The following is a 23,250-nucleotide window of genomic DNA, read 5'->3' as shown; positions in this document are numbered from 1 at the left end:
CCTAACAACTCCATTCACACTAACGTCAAAGTCTCTCATATCCATATGAGCCTGGATAAGCTCCGGAGAGCCTCCGGATCTCACCCAGAAAATGGTGTTACATTACAGTCAATGCGGTTTTTTTTACATTGGTTTATCACCATTTGTATGGTGATCAGGTGGCTTTGTTGGTGTCCAACCTGAGAACTTCGTCTCGGCAATAGTATGAAGTTTTCTGGCGTTCTTTCCACCATTTTCTCTCTCTTCGTAGGTTGTCTTCTATTTCTGATAGAAGTCTTGTTCTGTCATGGCTTTTTCAGGGTTGTCATTTGATCCCTAATACTGTTGCCTCGTATCATGCGGCACTGGCAGAGCCACTCCAGTTTGCATTCTGGGTGGATGTAACTTTTGCTCCATTCTGTAAGCTTTCTCGTGCTTTGGTTCACCTCCAGCCTGCTCATGTGCCGCCTGAGCCGTCCTGGTCATTGGACAGGGTGCTCTCCTATCTTTCTTCTCCTCCTTGGTTCGTGGTGGCCCCTTCAGTTCAAGATTGTTTTTCCAAGGCTCTGTTTCTGTTGGCATTGGCCTCTGGGGATTGGGTTGGTGAGCTTCATGCTCTCCTCCGGCGCAGGGGTTTCTGCTCCTTCGGTCCTGGTAGTCAGTTTGTTCCATTGTAGCCGTCTCCTTCTTTTATGGCGAAGAAGGAAAGGCGGAGGGGTCCTCGGGTTATTGATGTGTGGTCGGTCAGGCCGGGGGTGCATCTTGTCTTGTGTTCAGTTGTGGGTCTTCCCAGTTACCTACGCTCTTCGGCTTCTGTGGCTGGGTATGAGATTTGAGATGACTCCTGTTTCCTCTCATTACCTGTTCCAGGGCTCGTGTCTCCCAGGTTGTCTGCAGGGTTATTTAGTCTTGCCAGCCTGCGGTTTATCCTCATGCCCATGGCGTTCGGAAGTTTGCTGCCTTGGCTGTCGTATTTGGCAACGTGTCTTGGGCTGATATTTGGGGATGGGATCTTATCCAGGCTGATATGCTAATGTCAGACTTTGGCATCAGTCATGTGTATGGAGTTCTATGGGCTTACCGGGGACCACGAGCCAGAACCTGGCCCCCTCAGAGAGGCAAGGGAAGCAATGGCCTATAGAAATCCCAGTGTGGTTGGAAGCATTCTATGTCTGCCATCGACCGGGTCAGGCACCCAGAAAAGTCAGCGTCCTAAAACAAACCCCTATTCTGGTGAAAATTGCTACCACAAGCTGAACAAGTGGATAGAACTCCCCTAACAGAACGAGCAAACGATCATGACGTCACACGTCGCCGCGCCGCTGTCTACGCAGCTGCCCCCTCCCCGGGAGGGGGAAGGGGGGGAGCCCCTTCATATAGACCCAAGCGGGGCAAAACGGGGCCAAGGCCCCCCCAGGCAACTCGTCTCCAACCCCTGGAACCGGGGCCAAGCCGTACCCCAAAGCCCCAGCCTCACAAGGAAAAGCTGGGGCAGCCATGCAAAACTCTAAGGAAGGGAGCCCACTGGTCAGACCCATTTGGCACGGCTGGAGGAACTGGTTCGAATGCCCCCGCCGCCACCCCAGAAGAGGAAAACCCACGAGACCACCCGAGTCTCAACCCAACCAGACCCTGCTCCAACCCCGAAACCCGCCTATGGCTCTGAGCCGGAAGCAAGGGGAGGAAGTATGCACAACAAAAGGGAAAGGACTAGTTGGAGCAGAAGGAACCAGGGCCGAAGTGACCCCCACTCCCAAATCCGGACCCCCAACAACCAAAACGGGGCAGTCTCGGGACATCCGGGGCTACAACCAACCAAGAGCGTTGCAGCAACCTAAACCGCAACCTAAATGCAACGCCGCCTGCACCCGCTTATCATGACCAGTGGCCGGGGTGAACGAGAGCACGTTCAGACAACACTCGTCGCACGACTCCGGGTAAAAAATCCAACGACCCAACAGGCAGCAAGGTGGAGGCGAAACAGGTGAGTGTCACCCTACGACATGGGGACAGAGCCACGTTCAAATTCACAAAATGCGATGGGGGACGCAGGGGTCACATCCATCAGACCATGTATCTCCCACGGGGTTTCTCAGGGCCCTTAGCCTTGGTAACACGCTAAGGAAAGCCCAGGCAGGGTACTGCAAACTGGCGCCCAAGTCTACCAAACAAACTTCTAAAATCTGAACCCCCGGGACGCGTCCACTTATGGGGGCCAAGCGGGGAGCACCACCAAACAGAAAACATATATAGAAAAATCCCTAGAACAGCCAAGGAGGACCACAAAGGCAGAACCCCCACCAAGCAAAAACAAAAACAAAAGAAAATCCCCGCATGAGGACAATGTACCCAGGCGGAACAGAGCCGGCCGCTGTTATAGGTGAAGACTAGCTGTGCAGTACCCCATGCCCCTACCAGTGACAAGAAAAACCTCCTACCCCAGAGACAAGCAAGGGCAACAAAACCCCAGCTGACTTGTGGAAGGTGGCCCCAAGCCCCAAGGGCAGTACTTACCGGGCATCTAGCAAAGAGAGCCCTAGGCACATGCAGCCTGAGTACCGTGTAATCTCCCTCCTGGCTCTCTCCCCACCGGTTGAGACAGCCCACACCACAAGGCACAGAACTGAAACAAAACTGGAGCCAGAGGCACTCGACTGGCCAATAATCATATCATCCAAGAACTACCAGTTGGATCACTGGCGCGGATGGTCTGGGGCTCCCCCTTTTCCCTCCCAGGGAGGGGGGTTGTGCAGACAGCGCGGCGGCGACATGATGACGTCATGATAGTTTGATAATTTTGTTTGGGGAGTTCTGTCCACTCGTTCGGCTTTCGGTAGCAATATTTTCACCAGAATAGGGGTTTGTTTTGGGGCACCTACCTTTCTGTGTGCCTGTCCCGGTCGATGGCAGATATAGAATACTCCCAACCACAGTGAGGGTTTCTATAGGCCATTGCTCCTCGTGCCTCTCTGAGGGGGCCAGGTTCTGGCTCGTGGTCCCGGTAGGCAAGAACTCGAAGCACTTTGACTGATGCCAGAAAGTTATACATATCCATTCAGCCTGGATAGCTCCAGGGAGCAGACGGGGCTCCCCCCAGAAATATCATCTGTGCAGTTTTCCCTAAGTGCTCCTGCTACTATGAAGACTGCATGCACACTCACCAATGATACAGTGTAACCTCGAGTGACAAGCGTCTCCATCTACGAGCATTTCGAGTAACGAGCGAGCCACTTGTTAAAAATTTGTCTCGATTGACGAGCTTCTGCTCTATTAACGAGAAAACTATGTGGTGCTTCCTAGCGTTCCTGCTGGTTCTCGCAAATTCTCGGACACCTCCGAGTATGCAAATAAATGTTTTTTTTTTTTTTTTTAAGATGCTGGGATGTAAAGGGGTGACTGCTGTAATGTTGAATGCATGAGTGGTTTCAAAGTACTTATGGCTTGGGTTTGCTGTAATATATGAATTTAGTCCAAAAAGTGCATGAATCACATGAAACTGAAGTATCATTAGGTCTAAATGTGTTTTTAGTGCTCATGGACACAGATATAGAAGGTGAAAACCTCACAAGTCTCTTGCTCATGCAAAGCAAACCAAACCTTATGTGAGTTTAATTTAATGTAAATTAAGAGTTCATTGTATTTTCAATTAAATTTCTTCACAGGCTTCAGAAGAAAAGCAAGAAATGGATGCATTACAAGAGAGCAATCGTCGAATCCTCTTCAATTTACTTCCAGCCCATGTTGCCACCCATTTTTTGGATAACCAGTTTAGAAACAATATGGTTAGTATTTTTTCCACATGTCTGTTGAAATAGGAAATTCTTTTCAAGCTTTAATCATAAATGTGATTCTTAACACTTGTATAATAAAAAAAAAAATTGAGGTATTAATTTAACACTTTCGCGCTATCTGGACGCGCCGGCGCGTCCCGTTTCGTCTAACGCTAACGCATAGTGGACATAAAGTTGAGTCCTCTTTTAAAATATTTGTATAAAATTCAATTTTTATCCGATTTACTTTGGGTTTGTTTCAAACTGCGCGCTATGAGGCTCTCTTTCTCACCACTAGGCTGCATGGTACAATAAGTTCATGAAAGGTGTGGATAACTTCGATCAAATGGTATTTTGTCCCAAACGGGTTGCAGGTGGGTGACTTTAGCCGTTTATACTGGTAATGCTTCCCCCATATCATGTATTATATGCATATGTCTGTTTAGGGAATTTTATTCCGATCAATATACAACCAAAAATAACTGTGTGCAACAAGTATAAACTTGACAAACATAACAAAAGTAAAAACATTTCGTGTGTGTTTGACGCTCACTGATATGTTCCAGCGTTGTTTTATATTTGGCGCTATTCTAACTTACGCTTTGTTGATATTTTTTACCTATGGGCACATAGATCATTCTATTGCGAACACATTGACACAAAAATGAATGACGTACATAGAAAATTAATGTCATGAGAGTGAAATAAGTATAAACTTTCAAAGCGCCGTGCGTCGTCCCGTCACCGATACCGGGTAACAATTTCACCACTTCCCACACTCGTGCGGGCGGGCCGCATCATTATTCTACGCTTATATTCATATCACCGTGTTGGGAATTTCATTGCGAGTCCATTGATACCAAAATTAACGCTGTAGAATAAGTGTGGAGGTGATTACAATCCCAAGAGTAAAAACATTTTGTTGCTGATGGGCGCTCACGGCGAGTCATCTTCGTAGTTATTTATTTGGTGCTGGTATCCCTATACGTTTCGTGACTTTTTTTACTGATGTTCTTCTAGAGAATTTTATTGCGAACACGTTGGTACCAAAATGAAATACGTAGCATGAGAACTAAGGTCAGAAGAGTAAAAAGAGTATACACATTTTTGTTTTTACGCTTAAGCGATAAAAACGCAGCGCGCACATTCGGTTGGCTGAGTGACCTTTGCGGAGAGCGCGAAAGTGTTAAATATTAAAATTTAATTAATACAGGAAATGAAGCCCAGTTTAATATAATATTTGTTGTGCATTTGTGTATGTGTTTAGTTATTTAAGGTCTGTATTTCATTGAATTCGGTGATGCATTGCACTGTTATTGATAACAATGCAAGACAAAATGAATTATTTTACCCAAAGCAGTTTCACTGTGACCTAAACCAGGGCCACAGCAGATGGTTAAATGACATTTGTAAACATAAATCTAGTATGTACACACTATTATGTATTTGGAATAATATAATTTTCTAGAGGGAGCTCCTTGTGGATCCCTGAAGCTACAATGATGAGGTAATAACACCTACTAGGCCACATCTGATGTGGACTTCTTTATGCTTACTGGGAATCAGCACCAGAACCTGGTCCATCAAAAGAGGCACAGGAAGCGATGACATTATTTTTGCTACCTCACCGGGGAATTCAATCAATGTCAGTGAGTCGAAACAAACCACTGCTGCCTTCAGTGTAGACTGACACCTCAAAATCTGCCTAAAGAACTCCTCCCAACTATGTAAAGAAATAATCAAATTCTCTCAGAACCAGCGTGAGCTTGTTCATTCAGGCACGGGGTTTTTGGTGGTCAAATAGGGTCCTGGCTGCACGTTACCTCGTTAACATTCCTGGCCCCAGTCGGGCCTGTGTCGCTTTGGGTTGGCGGCTGCAGCCAGTCTCGACTTCGATTTGAGATGTGGAGCACCGACTGCCTCCCGGGATAAGTCCCCTTCTTTATTTTTAGTCTGAAGTAGCTCCAGAGAACTGTAGGGGCTAACCCCAGAAAACCAGCGTTCAATGTAATGAAACAGCATTTTCTGGGCAAGTCCCGGTGGCTCCCCTACAACCCTCCCTCCCTCCGGTCGGCGGTTTTCGTGTATTTTGATATCTTGCTTCAGAACTACAGGGTGGATCGCTGGCGTGGGGATCTGGGGCTCCCCCTTTCCCCTCCTAGGGAGGCGGGGAGCAGCGAAGACATGCGGCACGGCTCGTGTGATGTCATGCTTGTTTGCTCGTTTTCAATTGGGGAGTTCTGTCCACACACTTGTCTATTTTCATCATTTTAACCAGAAAAGTGGTTTGTTTTGGGGTACTTACCTTTCTGGGTGCCTGTCCCGGTCGATGGCAGATATAGAATGCTCCAAAATCATATATGCATTTCTAGAGGCCATTGCTCCTCGTGCCTCTCTGAGGGGGGCCAGATTCTGGCTCGTGCTCCTCGGTAGGCCTAGAACTCCACCCACATCGACTGATGCCAAGTTAGGGATATCCATATTCAGCCTGGTTAGCTCCAGGGAGCCTCCGGGATTCACCCAGAAAATGGCGTTTCATTCCATTCAATGCTGGTTTTTTGTAGTGTTGTCTGCATTCTCTTTCTACGTTGGACCTCTTTTTGACTTTTCTCAAGGGAACATGTTTCAGATAGTTTATATTCACTTGGAAGTCAGTTGTTTAATTCCTTGTGTGGAATTTTTATTACTTCAAACAGTTTCCCGTTGAATGTTTGTAAGTTCCCTGTTTATTTATCCCAGTGTATTCTTTTATTATTAAAATTAAGTTTACTAAATAACCCCTCTCGCTTGATCATTATTTTAGGTCTATTATGAGTACTGTATTGATGTTAGTTTACACTTCAATGAGCTTGTGATCTGAATATGTGGTATCTGAGATTGCAATGTTCCTGATTATGTCTTCATTGTCTGTGGAGACCAGATATAGAATATTTTTGTTTCTAGTTGGCTCAGTTATCTACTGGTCGAGTGAAAATTTGTCACAGAATCTAAGTAATTCTTTAATCTGTAGTTGGTTATGTCCAGATGGATTTCTTGGTATAATATTATTATTTGCTACTCTCCATCTAAGACTAGGCAGGTTGAAGTCACCTAGGAAGACTTTATCAAGCATTGGGTTTGCCAGATTATCAAGGCTATTCTCTATTTTGTTTATCTGTTTGTGAATTCCTTAGCCGTTTCATCTGGCAGTTTGTATATTAGAATAATAACAGTTTATTTTCTCTGTTTTTACTCCCAGAACTTCTACCACCTCATTTCTAGAATTAAGGAGTTCCGAGCAAACAAGGCCTTCCTAATATAAAGACCCACTCCATGTGACCTTTTTACCCTAGTACATCTGTATAGATTATATCCTTGTATCCAGATCTTACTGTCCAAGAATTCCCCTGCATGGGTTTCTGTGAAAGCTCCAAATATTGCATTTGACTCAGTGAGGAGGCCATTTATAAATGGTACTTTTTCTGTGGGGAGCCCCTACGGCTTCCTGAAGCTTATCGGGCTAATGTATGTTATATTAGACCAGGACATTAGCTAAGGATTTCAGATCTACCAGGGACCAGCGCCAGAACCTGGCCCCTTCAGAAAGGTTTCAGGGAGCAATGGCCCTGGAAAACCCCCTTATGGTTGGGGTTTTCCTTATCTGCCATCGACCAGGGTTTAGGCACCCAGAAAGGTAGGCATAACAAAACAAACTCCACATGGTAAAAAAAAAAAAAAGAGGTAGAAACTCCCTACAATCCCAAGGAAACAAGCAAACAAGCAAAAATCACACTTTACTGCCGCGCCGATCGTCCGTGCAGCCCTTCCTGCCCCGAGAGGGGGAGGGGGGAGCCCCGGACCTTACCACGCCGGCTCGCCCTTGGGGCCAGCTGGGGCTTGGGGCCCCTTGTTTGGCCTTGGGTAGGGACTGGTATTGTGCTGGTTAGGGCATCAAGGTGTTGCGTGACCTGCCACCTAAGCGGCGACCGGTTCCTGTTGCCTCTGGGGACTGTGTACTTTTGTGGGGGTTTTCTTTTGTTTTTATTTTCATTTGCCTGGTGGGGGGTCTGCCTAGTGTGGCTATAGTTCCACTGGTAGTGTTTGGTGGTCCTCTGCTAGGCCCCCATGATTGTACACATCTCGGGGGTTTTTAGTGTTGTCCTCTACCCCTTGTTAGTTTTGGGTTTTAACCGGTTAGCAACACCTTGCCCAGGCTTCCCGTAGTTGTTACCCTACGGGCCCTGGAAAACCCTGTCGGGGCTCGGTGGACCATTGAATGTATCTTCCGGGTTTCAACCCGTCTTGTACGGGTTCGTTAGTTGCTGTGCCCTTGTCTCCGGGTGACAGTCGCCACTTTTACCTCCGTCATGCTGCCTGTTGGGCCACTGACACCTCGACCCAAAGTCTTGCAAGAGGTGTTCTCTGCTTGTTCTCCAGTACTCTCCTAATGTTATTACTGTTCAGAGTACAGCGGCATCTATGTTGCAAGCTAGGATAGGTTGCTGCAACACGCTCGGTTGGTTTCCCACTCGGATGCCTCGGGGCCACCCCGTTTTGGTTTGGTGCTGTTCGCCCCTTTCCCTCCCTGTTCCCGGCTCCTGAATGTCTGCGGGTTTCAGGGTCGGGGGCGGTGTTTAGTTGGGGCCGAGACTCGGGTGGCTTCGGGGGCTGCCCCGTTCGGGTTGGGGACGGATGTTTTCGAGCCTGTTCCTCCTGCCAAGGCTTCTGGGTCTTACCAGCGGCCCTTTCTTGCTGCCTTTTCCCTGGACTCTTCCTTTTCTTTAACCCTTAAACCGCGCAAATCATATATATATGTATGATACCAGTGACAAAACCGAAACCACACACATCATATATATATGATTTCGTGTCTAGCGCTATAATTTAAACACCCCGCCTGGGATAGGGGCAGCTATAGTACAGCCACGACTGATAGTTGCCAGATGCCACCTAGAAAAAAAATCCAGGCCAACATTCTTGGGTGTTAGAGCGTCAGTATTGAGCAAGCCACCAAGGCTGGCGCACGCAGCACCAGCTCACAGCACCGCTGTTCAGCTTGTGACCACAGCATTGCCTACAAATGGGGGGGTTTTCCAGGGCCATTGCTCCCTGAAACCTCTCTGAAGGAGCCAGGTTCTGGTGCTGGTCCCTGGTAGGTGTGAACTCCTTAGCTAATGTCCCGGTCTAATATAACACACATTAGCCCAATAAGCTCCAGAGAGCCTCCAAGGCTCAACCAGAAAATGGCGTTTCATTACATTCAATGCTGGTTTTTTGCTCATTTTTTTAGTCATTGTATGTTGGCAAAGATGCATGAGGTTACTCTATTTGGGGTAGTTTAACTGGGAGACTTTCCTGGCAGGTTCATTATACATGGACATGTCAGATTTGCTCAGACTAGTACTGATTATTGCAGGGTTGTTGCCTGTCATAGTTGTAACCCTGTTGTGGAGTGTAACTATCTATGATTCTGGTATGCAAGTGGGTCTTTCAGCCAGTTCCATACTTTCTCTCTGTTTCAGCTCTTGAAAGCTCTTTTGTCTGGGTATGAAAAAGTTATTTAATTTTCCTCCAAAGCCATTTTCTTGTTTGCCACTCTTTATGTAGTGTTCTGTGCCTTTCACATGAAAATATGGGCAGCTGAGGTCATAGCATTTTCTTTCCTTGAGTGAGATTTGCACATGTCAGGATGGAAAAACCTCTATGTTTATCCAAAGCGACATTATCCTAATAAAATGTAATACTATAGTAAAGGTAGTAAAGATGATGCAAAAAATTATAGACCAATAGTTCTAATGTCACACATCATAAAAATCTTTGAAAGAGTGCCGAGAAGTAAGGTCACAGAACACATGGAATCACAGTGAAATACATAACCCTGGACAACATGGGTTCAGAACAGGACCCTCCTGCCTATCACAATTTGTAGACCACTATGACATGGCCTTAGATGCCATAGAAGACAAACAAAATGCTGATGTAATTTACACTGATTTTGCAAAAGCCTTTGGCAAGTGTGATCATGGTGCTATTGCACACAAAATGTGCACAAAAGGAATTATTGGCAAAGTAGAGTGATGTATCTTTAAATTCCTAATAGAACCCAGAGTGGTTCTGTCTCTTTGAAAGAAGTCAACAAAGTAAAATCTGCATCATTCGCCTTAAAAAGCTCAGTTCCCCAAAGTACTGCGCTTGCTCCGGTACTTTTCCTCATCAGACATAGAAAACGATGCAAACTATAGTACTGTTTCATCCTTTGCAGATGACACTAGATGTTTCATGGGAGTAGACAACATAGAAGACACAGCAAACCTCCAATCTGATGTTAATCGTCTTTCAATGGGCCATAGAAACTAACATAATGTTTAATAAAGATAAGTTCCAATTACTGTACTGTGCTATGGAAAAAAACAAAAGCATCACGGCAGAAACCACATACAAAACAGTCAAACCACACTATTGAGAGAGAGAGAGAGAGAGAGCAGAGTAAAAGATTTAGGAGTAATCTTGTTGGAAGACCTTACTTTTAAAGAACACAACAAAGTTGCTATCACAACTGCAAGAAAAATGACAGGTTGGATAACAAGAACCTTCCAAAAAAAAAAAAAAAAAAAAAAAGCCACATCGATACTTTTTAAAACATTAGTCCTCTTTAGAGTGGAATACTGTTGCACACAAACAGCCCCATTCAAAGCTAGGGAAATTGATTACCCAGAGAACATTCAAAGATCCTTTACCCCTAGAATCTGCTCGATAAAGTATCTAAATTATGGGACTACCTAAAAATGTCAAATCTGTATTCCCTAGAGTGCAGTCAGGAGAGATACATAATAATCTAAACTTGGAAAATATTAGGACTAGTTCCAAATCTGCACACAGAAATAACACCATGAAACCAGAAGGCATGGCATGATGTGCAAAATAGCCCCACAGAACTTCTGTGTATCTCTGCACAGAAGTGCAGGAAGATGCACTGAGAGAGACCTCAATCAACATCAAAGGCCCAAGACATTTAAACACCTTTCCCTACACATATAGGGCATAGCTGGCAGACCTCTCTTAGTGTTCAAAAGAGAACTTGACAAGCACCATCAAAGGATACCAGATGAACCAGACTGTGACTCATACATCAGGCTATGAGCAGCCGTATTGAACAGCCTGTTGGATCAGACCATCAACCAGGAGGCCTGGTCAAAGACTGGGCCATGGAAGACATTGATCCCAAGAACCTTCAACAGGTAGGGGGGCTCTCCAGAAAACCAACATTGAATGCAATGAAATGCCAATTTCTGTATGAGCACCTGTGGCTTCCTGATTCCCTTTCCTCCTTCCAGGTCATTGGTTGGTTGCCAACACCTTCTCTAGAACTAGGGGCTAAGATGCCACCTGACAATGAACTACCTCCCCCTCCCTTCCCCCCCCCCCCAAAAAAAAAAAAAAAAGTTGTGGGAAGCAGGTGGGGCAAACGAGCTCACACTGGTTCCGATAGAATTCAATCGTTTGTTTACATATTTTGGGGAGTGTTTTTGCTGTGTTTTTTTTAAGCTTTGGTCTCTACTGAAGCCACCAGTGGTTTGTTTTGGCTCTGAGTTTTTGGTCACCTTCCCCAGTGAAGTGGTGAAAATATGTCACTGCTTCTTGTACCTTTGTGAGATGGTCAAATTTGGCTCTGGTTTCTGGTAGGTGTATAGAACTCCATGGCTAATGCAACCTAATTGATGGTACCACTTCAGCATAAAGTAGCTTTAGGAAGCCACTGGGGCCCCCACCCAGAAATTGGCATTTAATCACATTCATTGCTGTTTTTTTAATGATTAATTTCTTTTACAGGATCTATACCATCAGAGCTATAGTCGTGTTGGTGTGGTTTTTGCTTCCATTCCAAACTTTCATGAATTTTACATGGAGTTAGCTGTAAATAACCAAGGCACCGAGTGCCTTAGGCTTCTCAATGAAATTATTGCTGACTTTGATGAGGTATGTTGATTAGTTTGCTGGGGTTTATAGCTGATTAATAAATTTATTATTTATATATTAGCAAGATTAAGAGTAATTATAAAAATTTAAAAGTACAATTTGATAATTACGATTTTTATTATGCAATTTGTTTAGGAGACATTAAGCAGCACATGGCGCTTCATTTTGATTGCTATATATGTATACAGTACATATTGACCAGACCACATGGTAAAAAGTGAAGGGACGACGACGTTTCGGTTCATCCTGGGCCATTCTCAAGTCGATTGAGAATGGTCCAGGACGAACCGAAACGTAGTCGTCCCTTCACTTTCTAGTGTGTGGTCTGGTCAACATACTTCAGCCACGTTATTGTGACTCATCGCCTGTATACAGTACATATAAACAGATACAGTCTATACTCACTTATCTGGACTATATGGGAATGACCCCCCTCACCAAATAAGCAGGACATCAGGATAAACATGAATTCTTACCAGGAAAGTCCAAAAATGAACATATTGTATTCGCAAGTCAAACACTGCAGCAACCAAGATAAAACAAACATTAGGCTAGAAGTGAGGAAAGAATTGGCATCTAACCCGAAGTTGGTGCAAAACACAGTTGATCGGAGTAAGTCCCTGATCATTTTTGGCTGCAAAGAAAAGGCGATAACATCTAGGTCAGAAAGAGCTGTAGAAGAAGCTAAAGTAGTAGATAAAATTGTTGGCCTCGTGGAAGGTCTTACAGAGAGAATGTGTGCGACTACAGGAGAATAGGCAGGTACGTAAAAGGGAAAGATCGACCTTTGAGGATCACCCTAAACGGTGCCAAACAGATGGAAGAAGTACTAAGGAATGCTAGAAAATTGCAAAGGGATGAGGATGGGAAAGGGTGGTCGTTAAGACGAGATCTTTCAAAAGAAGATAGAGAGAAGCTGAAACTGAACCTCGCCGAGGCAAAACATTTAAATGAGAGCAGGAATGAAGAAGAAATAAATTCTTTTTTCTACAAAGTGATAGGGGTAGGCAAACCAGTAAAGTGGTACATAAAGGCAAACCAACAAAATCAATAGAGAGAGGGGGAGTGAAGAATAAGGAGAGGGGGAACAAGTTCCTGAAGATTGCATACACCAACATAGATGGAGTGAGATCGAAGATACTGGAGTTAAGTGATGTAATACAGCTGCAGACACCAGACATTGTTGCACTCACGGAGACAAAACTTGAAGATGTAATTTTAAATGAGGTCATATTCCCAATGGGCTACTCAATTTGGAGACGGGACAGAAAAATTAGGAAAGGCGGTGGCGTTGCTGTGCTGGTAAAAGAACACCTAAAGGTGAAGGAAATAATGACTGCCAATCCACAAGAAGTTGACATAATAGCACTAGAGATCTGCCTATGAGGATGATAAACTAATGATGATAAATGCATATAGTCCACCGCCAAGCAGCACATGGTCAAAGGAGGAGCTAGATAGTAAACGTGAAGGTCTTATAACAATAATGAGAGAGATTATAGCGAGAGCAGATAACGATAGATCACGACTGTTGATAGTCGGTGACTTCAACTTGAAATCCATAGACTGGGAAGCATATGAAGCTAAAACAGAAGATTTTTGGACCTGTAAATTTGTAGACCTCATCCTGGAAACATTCTTGTATCAACATGTTAAACAAGCTACGAGGATGAGGGAAGGGGACGTTCCCTCCATGCTAGATTTGATATTTACCAGGAAGGAGGAAGAGATATTTGACATTCAGTACCTTCCTCCCTTGGGTAAAAGTGACCATGTCTTTTTGGGAATAAAGTATGCAATGCGTTATAAGCTGGAAGAAAATAAGGAGGTTGAAGCAGTTGAAAAACCAGACTTCAGGAGAGGACATTATGGTGACCTTAGAAATTTTTTTAGTGAGTATAATTGGACAGACTTGATGCTAGGCAAGGAAGTGAATGAGATGTATGGCAAGTTTTGTGAAATATATGATAAAGGCACAAAAAAATTTATACCAAAACATAGATGCAGAACTAGGAAACAGGATTGGTTCAATAGAAATTGCGAGAGGGCTAGAGACCGAAAGACACAAAAATGGAATCAATACAGGAAGAGGCCGAACCCTCAAACATACCAGCGATACAAAGATGCGAGAAACAACTACACGGCAGTGAGGAGAGAGGCAGAAAGAAATTTTGAAAAAGGGATTGCGGACAAATGTAAAACAGAACCAGGTCTATTCTATAAATTCATAAACAACAAATTGCAGGTAAAGGATAATATTCAGAGGTTGAAAATGGGAAATAGATTCACGGAAGATGAAAAGGAAATGTGTGAAACACTAAACGAAAAGTTCCAAAGTGTGTTTGTACAAAATGAAATCTTTAGGGAACCAGATACAATAAGAATTCCAGAGAACAACATAGAACACATAGAGGTGTCTAGAGACGAAGTGGAAAAAATGCTCAAGGAGCTCGGTAAGAACAAAGCAGCTGGCCCAGATGGCGTTTCACCATGGGTTCTGAGAGAATGTGCATCTGAGCTCAGCATTCCACTTCACCTGATATTTCAGGCATCCCTGTGTACAGGAATCGTAGCAGACGGGTGGAAACAGGCTAACATAGTTCCAATCTACAAAAGTGGCAGCAGGGAAGACCCCCTCAATTATAGACCTGTATCATTGACAAGTGTAATAGTGAAAGTATTGGAAAAACTAATCAAAACTAAATGGGTAGAACACCTAGAGAGAAATGATATAATATCAGACAGACAGTATGGTTTTCGATCTGGAAGATCCTGTGTATCGAATTTACTCAGTTTCTATGATCGAGCCACAGAGATATTACAGGAAAGAGATGGTTGGGTTGACTGCATCTATCTGGACCTAAAAAAGGCTTTCGACAGAGTTCCACATAAGAGGTTGTTCTGGAAACTGGAAAATATTGGAGGGGTGACAGGTAAGCTTCTATCATGGATGAAAAATTTTCTGACTGATAGAAAAATGAGGGCAGTAATCAGAGGCAATGTATCAGAATGGAGAAATGTCACAAGTGGAGTACCACAGGGTTCAGTTCTTGCATCCAGTGATGTTTATTGTGTACATAAATGATCTACCAGTTGGTATACAGAATTATATGAACATGTTTGCTGATGATGCTAAGATAATAGGAAGGATAAGAAATTTAGATGACTGTCATGCCCTTCAAGAAGACCTGGACAAAATAAGTATATGGAGCACCACTTGGCAAATGGAATTTAATGTTAATAAATGTCATGTTATGGAATGTGGAATAGGAGAACATAGACCCCACACAACCTATATATTATGTGAGAAATCTTTAAAGAATTCTGATAAAGAAAGAGATCTAGGAGTGGTTCTAGATAGAAAACTATCACCTGAGGACCACATAAAGAATATTGTGCAAGGAGCCTATGCTATGCTTTCTAACTTCAGAATTGCATTTAAATACATGGATGGCGATATACTAAAGAAATTGTTCATGACTTTTGTTAGGCCAAAGCTAGAATATGCAGCTGTTGTGTGGTGCCCATATCTTAAGAAGCACATCAACAAACTGGAAAAGGTGCAAAGACATGCTACTAAGTGGCTCCCAGAACTGAAGGGCAAGAGCTACGAGGAGAGGTTAGAAGCATTAAATATGCCAAAACTAGAAGACAGAAGAAAAAGAGGTGATATGATCACTACATACAAAATAGTTACAGGAATTGATAAAATCGACAGGGAAGACTTCCTGAGACCTGGAATTTCAAGAACAAGAGGTCATAGATTTAAACTAGCTAAACACAGATGCCGAAGAAATATAAGAAAATTCACCTTCGCAAATAGAGTGGTAGACGGTTGGAACAAGTTAAGTGAGAAGGTGGTGGAGGCCAAGACCGTCAGTAGTTTCAAAGCGTTATATGACAAAGAGTGCTGGGAAGACGGGACACCACGAGCGTAGCTCTCATCCTGTAACTACACTTAGGTAATTACACTTAGGTAATTACACACACACACACACACACACACACAGTGTGTGTGTGTGTGTGTTGGTGTGAGGTGAAGCTGGAGGAGGCAGAAGTCACACTGCAGCAAGCTCCTGGAAATATCGAATTACCTAAGTATTGGGAACAGGTTGAGGGCTATAGTGGTGTCCCAGGTTACATAAAGGTTCAGGGAAGAGTAAAAGCAAATAAAATACAATAAACAAGTAAAACTGAGTGAAAATAGTCGAGTGGAAAAGTTTGTTTTGGTCTAGAACAAAATCAAAGATGGCCGCCGCCACCACCCCCACTGAGAAGGTAGACACACCATCAGATGATGGTTTCAAAGGATTCTCAACACAAGATATAAGGAAAGGAGGTGTTCTTGGCAGGTTAGAGATAATTGAGGACATGCAAAAGAAGTATGAAGAAAAAGTGCTTAAATTAGAAGAGGACAATGGAGCTCTTAGGAGTGAGCTTTGCACTCTAAAAGGGAGTATGCTTCAACAAGGTAAGATTATTACTGCATTAACAGACAAGGTAACAAATCAGGAGGAGCAAATCAAGGAACTAGTGAAAGAAAATGAGGCATGGAAAGTGAAGTGTGGTGACTTTGAAGAAATAAACAAGAAATAGACTCATATGGTGAACAACTCCAAGCAAGCCTAGAGGCTAACATAGAGTTAGGTAAGGATCTCCAACTGGAAACTTCACTGACAACTCACATAGAGGAGGTGAATAAAGAACTAGAAAAGTATAAAGAAGAAATAAAAGCGACATATGCTCAAGTTGTAAAAGAGAAAGAGACTATCAAAGAAGTGTGTTCGGAAGTCAAAATCAGAAATGACCAACAAGAAGCAGAAATTAGGCAAGCAATTAGGAAAGAACTGGTTACCAACAGTAAACTAGGTACAAAACACTGCAGATAGAACTAAGTCCATAATCATTTTTGGATGTTTAGAGAAGGAAATTTCATCTAGGGTAGACCGAGCAGCAGAAGAGATGAAAATCATAGAGAAAATAGTAGGTTTAGGAGAAGGCTCAAAGGAAAATGTCAGTGATTTTAGAAGAATAGGAAAATATGAGAAAGACAAGAACCTGCCCTTAAGGGTGACCTTTAATGGAGTGTAAAACATGATGGAAGTGCTAAGAAATGCCAGGAAACTGCAGAGTGATGAGGTTGGCAAATCTTGGTCAATAAGACAAGACCTCTCCAAGGAAGACAGAGAAAAGCTGAAAATGAACCTAATTGAGGCAAAACGGCTAAATGGGGATAGAAAGTGAAGAAGACAGAAATTCTTTTTTTCTACAAAGTGACAGGGACTGGAAAGCTTGTGAAATGGTACATAAAAACAAAGCAACAAGATCAGTAGTGGAAGGGGGAGTAAAGAGCAAAGGAAAAGGGAACATGTTCCTGAAAATTGTATATACCAACATAGATGGAGTGAGGTCAAAAACTTTGGAGTTGCAAGATACAATCCAGCTTAGGGTCCCAGATATTGTTGCATTATCAGAAACGAAACTTGAAGGAAATATAATAAATGAAGTCATATTCCCAAGAGGCTACTCAGTTTGGAGACGTGACAGGAAAACTAGGAAGGGAGGAGGAGTGGCTGTACTGGTGAAAAAACACCTGAAGGTAAAAGAGTTAATATTTGAAAACCCTCGAGATATTGACATAATGGCATTGCAGGTCTGGAATCAGGATGATAACCTGATAATTGTAAATACCTACAGCCCACCAGCAAGCAACACGTGGACAAAGGAAGAACTGGATGACAAACGAGAGGGCCTCATAATGGTCATGAGAGATATTATTGTACAAGCAGATAAAGATAAATCACGACTGTTGATACTGGTGGACTTCAACTTTAGAGCAATAGACTGGGAGGCCTATGAAGCAAGAACGGAGGACTTTTGGACATGCAGATTTGTGAACCTCATTCTGGAGACATTCTTGTATCAACACATAAAGCAAGCCACAAGAATGAGGGAAGGAGATATACCGTCAGTACTGGATCTAGTATTCACCAGGAAAGAAGAAGAGATTTTTGACATCCAGTACCTTCCTCCCTTGGGAAAGAGTGATCACGTCCTGTTAGACATTAAATATGCTTTAAGATATCATCTAGAAGAAAATGGGGACATTGAAACAGTTGATAAACTCGATTTAAAGAGAGGCAACTATGGGGAACTTCGAAATTTTTTTAATGAGTGTAATTGGACAGAATTGTTGCTAGGCAGGGAAGTAAATGAAATGTATGCCAAATTTTTAAAACTATACGAGGAAGGCACACAAACATTCATACCAAAACAGAGATGCAGGACCAGAAAACAGGATTGGTTCGACAGAAATTGTGAGAGGGCAAGAGACCAAAAGACACAAAAATGGAATCAGTATAGGAAGAGGCCAAACCCCCAAACATACCAGCGATACAAAGATGCGAGAAACAATTATACAGCAGTAAGGAGAGAGGCAGAAAGAAATTTTGAAAAAGGGATAGCAGATAAATGTAAAACAGAACCGGGCCTATTCTACAAATTCATAAACAACAAATTGCAGGTAAAGGATAATATCCAGAGGTTGGAAATGGGAAACAGATTCACGGAAAATGAAAAGGAAATGTGTGAAACATTAAATGAAAAGTTCCAAAGTGTGTTTGTACAAAATGAAATCTTCAGAGAACCAGACACAATAAGAATTCCAGAGAACAACATAGAGCGGATAGAGGTGTCTAGAGATGAAGTGGAAAATATGCTAAAGGAGCTCGGGAGGAACAAAGCAGCTGGCCCAGATGGCGTTTCACCATGGGTTCTGAGAGAATGTGCATCTGAGCTCAGCATTCCACTTCACCTGATCTTTCAGGCATCCCTGTGTACAGGAATCGTAGCAGACGTGTGGAAACAGGCTAACATAGTTCCAATCTACAAAAGTGGCAGCAGGGAAGACCCCCTCAATTATAGACCTGTATCATTGACAAGTGTAATAGTGAAAGTATTGGAAAAGCTAATCAAAACTAAATGGGTAGAACACCTGGAGAGAAATGATATAATATCAGACAGACAGTATGGTTTTCGATCAGGAAGATCCTGTGTATCGAATTTACTCAGTTTCTATGATCGGGCCACAGAGATATTACAGGAAAGAGATGGCTGGGTTGATTGCATCTATCTGGACCTAAAAAAGGCTTTCGACAGAGTTCCACATAAGAGGTTGTTCTGGAAACTGGAAAATATTGGAGGGGTGACAGGTAAGCTTCTATCATGGATGAAAAATTTTCTGACTGATAGAAAAATGAGGGCAGTAATCAGAGGCAATGTATCGGAATGGAGAAATGTCACAAGTGGAGTACCACAGGGTTCAGTTCTTGCACCAGTGATGTTTATTGTGTACATAAATGATCTACCAGTTGGTATACAGAATTATATGAACATGTTTGCTGATGATGCTAAGATAATAGGAAGGATAAGAAATTTAGATGATTGTCATGCCCTTCAAGAAGACCTGGACAAAATAAGTATATGGAGCACCACTTGGCAAATGGAATTTAATGTTAATAAATGTCATGTTATGGAATGTGGAATAGGAGAACATAGACCCCACACAACCTATATATTATGTGAGAAATCTTTAAAGAATTCTGATAAAGAAAGAGATCTAGGAGTGGTTCTAGATAGAAAACTATCACCTGAGGACCACATTAAGAATATTGTGCAAGGAGCCTATGCAATGCTTTCTAACTTCAGAATTGCATTTAAATACATGGATGGCGATATACTAAAGAAATTGTTCATGACTTTTGTTAGGCCAAAGCTAGAATATGCAGCTGTTGTGTGGTGCCCATATCTTAAGAAGCACATCAACAAACTGGAAAAGGTGCAAAGACATGCTACTAAGTGGCTCCCAGAACTGAAGGGCAAGAGCTACGAGGAGAGGTTAGAAGCATTAAATATGCCAAAACTAGAAGACAGAAGAAAAAGAGGTGATATGATCACTACGTACAAAATAGTAACAGGAATTGATAAAATCGACAGGGAAGACTTCCTGAGACCTGGAACTTCAAGAACAAGAGGCCATAGATTTAAACTAGCTAAACACAGATGCCGAAGAAATATAAGAAAATTCACCTTCGCAAATAGAGTGGTAGACGGTTGGAACAAGTTAAGTGAGAAGGTGGTGGAGGCCAAGACCGTCAGTAGTTTCAAAGCGTTATATGACAAAGAGTGCTGGGAAGACGGGACACCACGAGCGTAGCTCTCATCCTGTAACTACACTTAGGTAATTACACTTAGGTAATTACAGTGACTGTGAGCTGGAGGAGGCAGGAGTCACACTGCAGCAAGATCCTGGAAATATTGAATTACCTAAGTATTGGGAACAGGTTGAGGGCTACAGTGGTGTCCCAGGTTACATAAAGGTTCAGGGAAGTGTAAAAGCAAATAAAATACAATAAACAAGTAAAAGTGAGTGAAAATAGCTGAGTGGAAAAGTTTTTGGTTCTAGTACAAAAATAAAGATGGCCGCCACCACCACTGGGATTGTAGACACACCAACAGATTATTGTTTCAAAGGATTCTCACCTCCAAGATATAAGGAAAGGAGGTGTACTTGGCAGGTTAGAGATAATTGAGGATATGCAAAAGAAGTATGAAGAAAAAGTGCTTAAATTGGAAGAGGACAATGGAGCTCTTAGGAGTGAGCTTTGCACTTTAAAAGGGAGTATGCTTCAGCAAGGTAAGATTATTACTGCATTAACAGACAAGGTAACAAATCGGGAGGAGCAAATCAAGGAACTAGTGAAAGAAAATGAGGTGTGGAAAGTGAAGTGTGGTGACTTTGAAGAAATAAACAAGAAAATACTCATATGGTGAACAACTCTAAGGTAGCCCGAGAGCTAATATAGAGTTAGGCAAGGATCTCCAACCGGAAACTTCACTGACAACTCACATAGAGGAGGTGAATAAAGAACTAGAAAAGTATAAAGAAGAAATAAAAGCGACATATGCTCAAGTTGTAAAAGAGAAAGAGACTATCAAAGAAGTGTGTTCGGAAGTCAAAATCAGAAATGACCAACAAGAAGCAGAAATTAGGCAAGCAATTAGGAAAGAACTGGTTACCAACAGTAAACTAGTACAAAACACTGCAGATTGAACTAAGTCCATAATATTTTTTGGATGTTTAGAGAAGGAAATTTCATCAAGGGTAGACCGAGCAGCAAAAGAGATGAAAATCATAGAGAAAATAGTAGGTTTAGGAGAAGGCTCAAAGGAAAATGTCAGTGATTTTAGAAGAATAGGAAAATATGAGAAAGACAAGAACTGCCCTTTAAGGGGTGACGTTTAATGGAGTGTAAAACATGATGGAAGTTCTTAGAAATGCCAGGAAATTGCAGTGTGATGAGGTTGGCAAACTTTGGTCAATAAGACAAGAACTCTCCAAGGAAGACAGAGAAAAGCTGAAAATGAACCCAATTGAGGCAAAACGTCTAAATGGGGGTAGAAGTGAAGAAGACAAATTATTTTTTTCTACAAAGTGACAGGGACTGGAAAGCTTGTGAAATGGTACATAAAAACAAAGCAACAAGATCAGTAGTGGAAGGGGGAGTAAAGAGCAAAGGAAAAGGGAACATGTTCCTGAAAATTGTATATACCAATGTAGCGAGTAGATTATCCCAATAATATACTCGCTCCAAATGCATTGTTAATATTCCTGTCAACCTTTGGAAATTAATGAGGTGAGGCGTTGCCCGGGCAACACGGTGAGGTGTTGCCCGAGCATATAAGCAGCAGAATAGCAAACATTAACGAGTCTACTTTCAAGTGTGGTCTAGAGCAGACACTTGCGAGATACTGTACCGACGCTCAGTGCGCTCAACTCACACCAAAGTATCACCTGTGTACTTCTGTATATTCGACCAAAATATATATATAGTATCTTAGTGTCTGTGTTTATTGTCACCATACTTTACGTAACAATAGAACCGTTACACCAACATAGATGGAGTGAGGACAAAAACTTTGGAGTTGCAAGATATAATCCAGCTTAGGGTCCCAGATATTGTCGCATTATCAAAGACGAAACTTGAAGGAAATATAATAAATGAAGTCATATTCCCAAGAGGCTATTCAGTTTGGAGATGTGACAGGAAAACTAGGAAGGGAGGAGGAGTGGCTGTACTGGTGAAAAAACACCTGAAGGTAAGAGAGTTAATGTTTGAAAATCCTCAAGATATTGACATAATGGCATTGCAGATCTGGAATCAGGATGATAAGCTGATAATTTTAAATGCCTACAGCCCACCAGCAAGCAACACATGGACAAAGGAAAAACTGGATGGCAAACGAGAGGGCCTCATAATGGTCATGAGAGAGATTATTGTACAAGCAGATAAAGATAAATCACGACTGTTGATACTGTGGGACTTCAACTTTAAAGCAATAGACTGGGAGACCTATGAAGCAAGAACGGAGGATTTTTGGACATGCAGATTTGTGAACCTCCTTCTGGAGACATTCTTTTATCAACACATAAGGCAGGCCACAAGAATGAGGGAAGGAGATGTACCGTCAGTACTGGATCTAGTATTCACCAGGAAAGAAAGAGATAATTGACATCCAGTACTGTCCTCCCTTGGGAAAGAGTGATTACATCCTGTTAGATATTGATTATGCTTTAAGATATCATCTAGAAGAAAATGGGGACATTGAAACAGTTGATAAACTTGATTTAAGGAGAGGTCACTATGGGGAACTTCAAATTTTTTAATGAGTGTAATTGGACAGACTTGTTGCTAGGCAGGGAAGTAAATGAACATAAGAACATACATAAGAACATACATAAGAACATAAGAACAAAGGCAACTGGAGAAGGCCAATTGGCCCATACGAGGCAGCTCCTATCTATAACCACCCAATCCCACTCATATACATGTCCAACCCGCGCTTGAAACAATCGAGGGACCCCACCTCCACCACGTTACACGGTAATTGGTTCCACAAATCAACAACCCTGTTACTGAACCAGTATTTACCAAAGTCTTTCCTAAATCTAAATTTATCCAATTTATACCCATTGTTTCGTGTTCTGTTTTGTGTTGATACTTTTAATACCCTATTAATATCCCCTTTGTTGTGTCCATTCATCCACCTATAAACCTCTATCATGTCACCCCTAACTCTTTGCCTTTCCAGTGAATGCAATTTAAGCTTTGGGAATCTTTCTTCATATGAAAGATTTCTAATTTGGGGAATTAACTTAGTCATCCTACGCTGGACACGTTCAAGTGAATTTATATCCATTCTATAGTACGGCGACCAAAACTGAACTGCATAATCTAAATGGGGCCTAACCAGAGCAAGATATAGCTGAAGAACCACACCAGGTGTCTTGTTACTAACGCTTCGATAAATAAATCCCAGTGTCCTATTTGCCTTATTACGAACATTCATGCATTGATCCTTTTGTTTTAAATTCTTACTAATCATAACTCCCAGATCCCTTTCGCAATCCGACTTCGCAATCTCAACACCATCTAGCTCGTATCTTGTAACTCTATCTTCATTACCTAGCCTCAGAACTTTACAT

At 42.5% G+C, this 23,250-nt stretch overlaps 1 protein-coding gene across 7 annotated transcripts in view; it reads left to right on the top strand.

Annotated features, from left to right (window-relative positions):
• The window catches only part of LOC123759646 (adenylate cyclase type 1), a gene marked incomplete at its 5' end in the record, with an annotated part of 300,312 nt that overhangs the window by 157,787 nt on the left and 119,275 nt on the right, over positions 1-23,250 (top strand). For 6 of the 7 annotated variants that reach the window (XM_069317785.1, XM_069317786.1, XM_069317789.1 and 3 more), the window contains 2 exon segments: positions 3,642-3,761; positions 11,559-11,705. In XM_069317785.1, coding sequence (XP_069173886.1) covers positions 3,642-3,761; positions 11,559-11,705 — 267 coding nt within the window. 7 annotated transcript variants of the gene reach the window in all.

Source organism: Procambarus clarkii, chromosome 8 (assembly GCF_040958095.1).
Source record: "Procambarus clarkii isolate CNS0578487 chromosome 8, FALCON_Pclarkii_2.0, whole genome shotgun sequence".
Classification (NCBI taxonomy): Eukaryota; Metazoa; Arthropoda; class Malacostraca; order Decapoda; family Cambaridae; genus Procambarus; species Procambarus clarkii.
The sequence above is the reverse complement of the archived record's forward strand: the minus strand, read 5'-3'. Positions and strand labels throughout refer to the sequence as shown.